The sequence below is a fragment of the Mus caroli genome, chromosome 3, assembly GCF_900094665.2.
Source record: "Mus caroli chromosome 3, CAROLI_EIJ_v1.1, whole genome shotgun sequence".
In the NCBI taxonomy this organism is placed as follows: Eukaryota; Metazoa; Chordata; class Mammalia; order Rodentia; family Muridae; genus Mus; species Mus caroli.
In genome coordinates, this window is record NC_034572.1 from 89,589,694 (window position 1) to 89,593,694 (window position 4,001).

Sequence of the window (4,001 nt, forward strand, 5' to 3'; positions counted from 1 at the left end):
GCCTCTGCCTCTGCCTCTGCCTCTGCCTCTGCCTCTGCCTCTGCCTCTGCCTCTGCCTCTGCCTCCCAAGTGCCAGGATTAAAGGCATGCACCACCACTGCCCAGCCTCACACAGCTCTTACATCATGCTTTCCTTTTCTTTCACCTCTCCTGCCTCCTCTATCCTTCTTCTCCCTCTGCTTTTTGAGACAGGGCCTCATTCCATAACCCCTGCTGGCCAAGCTAGGATGGAACTCACAGAGATCTGCCTGCTTCTGCCTCCTGAGTAGTGCTGGGGTTACAAGCATGTGCTACCAACCCTGGCCTCTCTCCCTCCCCCAACACAGGGTCTCCCTGTGTAGCTGTGGCTTTCCTGGAACTCTCTATGTAGGCCAAGCTGGCCTTAAACCCAGAGAGATCGCCTGCCTCTGCCTTGTCATCTTTGTCAGAAGCGGTCTCTAGCATCTTTAAGACCTGTCTCAGTTTCTTCTGTTGCTGTGACACAATATTCTGACAAAACAACTGAGGAAGAGGGGGCTTATTCTCCAGTTCCAGGGGACGGTACCATGGCAGGGAGAGCGGGCAGCCAGAGCTTGTAGCCACTGTCACATCCTGTCTGTGATCAGCAGCAGAGTAGTGAACTCAATGAATGCAGGCTAGTGTTCTGCTCGGCTTCTCTCCATGTACATAGTGCCGGATCTGTCCAGGGAATAATTCTCCCACATCAATTAACAATTGAGATATTTCCCAGAGGCCCATCTCTAACCGATTCTAAATTCTGTTAAGTTGGCAATTAACACTAACTGTTACAAAACCAACCTGGATAGCATGCCTTCTTTCCACATCCTGACTTTATTTTTGTTTTTGCTGTTTTTTTCAGACAGGGTTTCTCTGTGTAGTTCTGACTGTCCTGGAACTCAATGTGGAGGCCAGGTTGGCCTCAAACTCACAGAGGTCCACCTGCCTCTGCCTCTACCTTCTAAGTGCTGCCATTAAAGAAGACATGTGCTGCCACTGCACGCGTGCACACATGCACGCACACACACACACACACACACACATCAGTACTTGACAAAATACAGTACGTGTTTTAAGGACTACATACATTATGCTCCTATGTATTTTTCTTGATTGGTCCTACAGCTGGGGAGAGAGCTGGGGAAACAAAGGATATGTTCTCTTGGCTCGGAATAAGAACAACGCCTGCGGCATTACCAACCTGGCCAGCTTCCCCAAGATGTGATTCCAGCCAGCCAGCCCATCTCTTCTCAGATTCCTTCCTTCATGGTGCAAGATAATGGTGGCTTTGGAAGGGAATGGGCATGGCACTCCTGAAAGGGACGCATCGATGCTAACTAAGATTGTTTCGTTTCTCCTCTCGTTGGTGCTTCCAGTGACAACTCTACTTCCCTTCTCTCTGCCCAGGGCCCTTTTCTTTGTGGACACAACAGGGCATTTTTCTGAGAGTTGTGGACTCTGTGCTGGTAGACATTGGAGTCCTCCAGCAGGCTGGAGGACTAAGGTGACCTTCCTGAGCCCCTGTCTTCTATATACACCAGTGAACATTTCAGTCTTCCGCTGAGATGCACAAATCTATTCATGATTCTTTGACAATTTACATGATATTAAAAGAAGTGTTTTTCCTTCTTTGTATTTGAAATAAAGTATCTCACTTACAATTTAATAGAACACTGCGTTCATACTATGTTGCTTATGGTGCTAGCCAGCGTTTATTAGGTACTTATTGTGTTGTGAGAACCGTAAATTTCTGGGATAAACTGGACCTCAGCAGCTTCTCTCAGGGTTTAAAACTGCCCGTGAAGCTGGCCACTGCGATCTGTGCCTGTGGTCCCGTGAAGCTGGCCACTGCGATCTGTGCCTGTGGTCCCGTGAAGCTGGCCACTACGGATCTGTGCCTGTGGTCCCTGCACGTGAGAGGCAGAGGCAGAGGCAGAGGCAGAGGCAGAAGGATCACAGCAGTAAGGGAACTTCTGAAACCAGGTTTCCTGAGCGTGTTTTGTTTTGTTTTAATTTTGAGATAAAGTCTCAAATGGATAAGGCTGTTTTCTCAAACTTAACTATGTACCTAAGCTTAACAACAAACTGAGCTCCTGGTCAAAGCATTTTTTTTTTCTTCCAAGAAAAACAAAGCAGTCTCCTGTATAGCATTTGCTGGATTCGAGATCCACAGACTAGGACTGTGGTCTTTTGTGCGTCACTGTGCCAGGCTAAAGATGCACTGGTCACAGTTTTTAGACTCTATTGCTGCTCTGGCAGCGATCCTCAGCCTTTCTGAGGCTGCGACCCTTTAATACAAGTTCCTATTTTGTGGTGACCCCAACCACAAAGTTACTTTTATTGCTTCTTCATAACTTTAATTTTGCTACTTGTATGAATCATAATGTAAATATCTGTGTTTTACAATGCTCTTAGGTGAGCCCTGAGAACGGGTTCTTTGACCCTCAAAGGTTGTGACCCACAGGTTGAGAGCCATTGTGCTAGAGGATAAATTAGCACTACCTGTTTTTCCATGTCTACTGTTATCCCATGGGGAAGAGTTAACAGTTACTGAATATTTACTGTCATATACTCTTGTTTAAGACATTTTAATTTTAATATAAATTTTGAATTTTTATCTATTTTATATTTATATGGGTATTTTACCTGAATGTATGTCTACCTACCTGGTGCCCACACTTGCTAGAAGAGAGAGGGTCAGATCCCCTGGGACTGGACTGTGGATCCTAGGAGTCAAACGTGAGACCTTTGGAAGAGCAGCCAGTGCTCTCAACCTCTGGGTCCCCCTCTCCAGTGGCCCCTGCCATACACTCTTATTTCATTCTTTGTGAAGCCCAACCCCACCCTTTTTTTGGATATTTTATTTATTTATATTTCAAATGTTATTTACATTTCAAATGTTATCCCCTTCCCCAGTTTCCCCTCTGCAAACCCCCTACCTTATCCCCTTTACCCCTGCTTCTATGAGGGTGCTCCTACACCCACCCATCCACTCCCACCTCACTGCCCTGGCATTCCCCCACACTGGGGCATCGAGCCTTCCCAGAACCAAGGGTCTTTCCTACCATTGATGCCAGATAAGGCCATCTTCTGCTACATATCCAGCTGGAGCCATGAGTACCCTCTGTATACTCTTTGGTTGGTGGTTTAGTTCCTGGGAGCTCTGGGGTGTCTAGTTGGTTGATGTTGTTGTTTTTCCTATGGGGTTGCAAACCACTTTATCTCCTTCAGTCTTTTCCCTAACTTTGACATTGGGGTCACCAGGCTCAGTCCGATGGTTGGCTGCAAGCATCCACATCTGTATTTGTCAGGTTCTGGCAGAGCCTCTCAGGAGATCAGGCTCCTGTCAGCAAGCACTTCTTAGCATCTGCAATAGTGTCTGGGTTTGGTGTCTGTATATGCCAACCCCACTTTTTTGTCCTGTAAATGGACATGCCAGGTACAAAGGTGGTGGCACACACCCTTAATCTATGACCTCTATGAGTTGGAAGCCAGCCTGGTATCTATAGTGAGTTCCAAGACAGCTGGGCTACATAATGTGATGATGGTTTAAGCCTACCCACCCCAAAATATGTGAACAGATAGTAAGTTATGTTTAGGCCTAAAAGGATGAAAAAAGTTAGTTCTAACTTCAAGAATGTCGTGGCTGCTAGGTGTGGTCATGCCGCGTGCCTGCAGGTTTAACTGCTTGAAAGGCTAAAGCAGGAGTACAGAGCAACACTAGACACCATAGTAAGACTCTGTGCAAAAACCAAAAACTTTGAGAGCATAGATAATACTTCAGTGCTAAAGTAGTTTGTGGTTCACACATCTGTAATTTCAGCTTGCAGGAGACAGAGGCAGGTGGATCTCTGTGACTTCAAAGCCAGCCTGGTTTATGTAAGAAGTTCTAGAAAAGCCAGGCCTATGTGAAGAAAGATGCTCTAAAAAAAAAAAAAAAAAAAAAAAAAGTTTAAAAAAAGGAGAAAAAAGAACCGTAATAAATACAGATGGGAACAACCGCT

At 45.9% G+C, this 4,001-nt stretch overlaps 1 protein-coding gene across 1 annotated transcript in view; it reads left to right on the forward strand.

Moving 5' to 3' along the window:
- Ctsk (cathepsin K) overlaps positions 1 to 1,663 on the forward strand; it is an 11,535-nt gene extending 9,872 nt beyond the window's left edge. The window contains exon 8 of the mRNA XM_021157997.2: positions 1,123 to 1,663. Coding sequence (XP_021013656.1) covers positions 1,123 to 1,222 — 100 coding nt within the window. The 3' untranslated portion in view covers positions 1,223 to 1,663. The remainder of the gene's footprint in view (positions 1 to 1,122) is intronic.
- Positions 1,664 to 4,001: the final 2,338 nt, after the last annotated feature.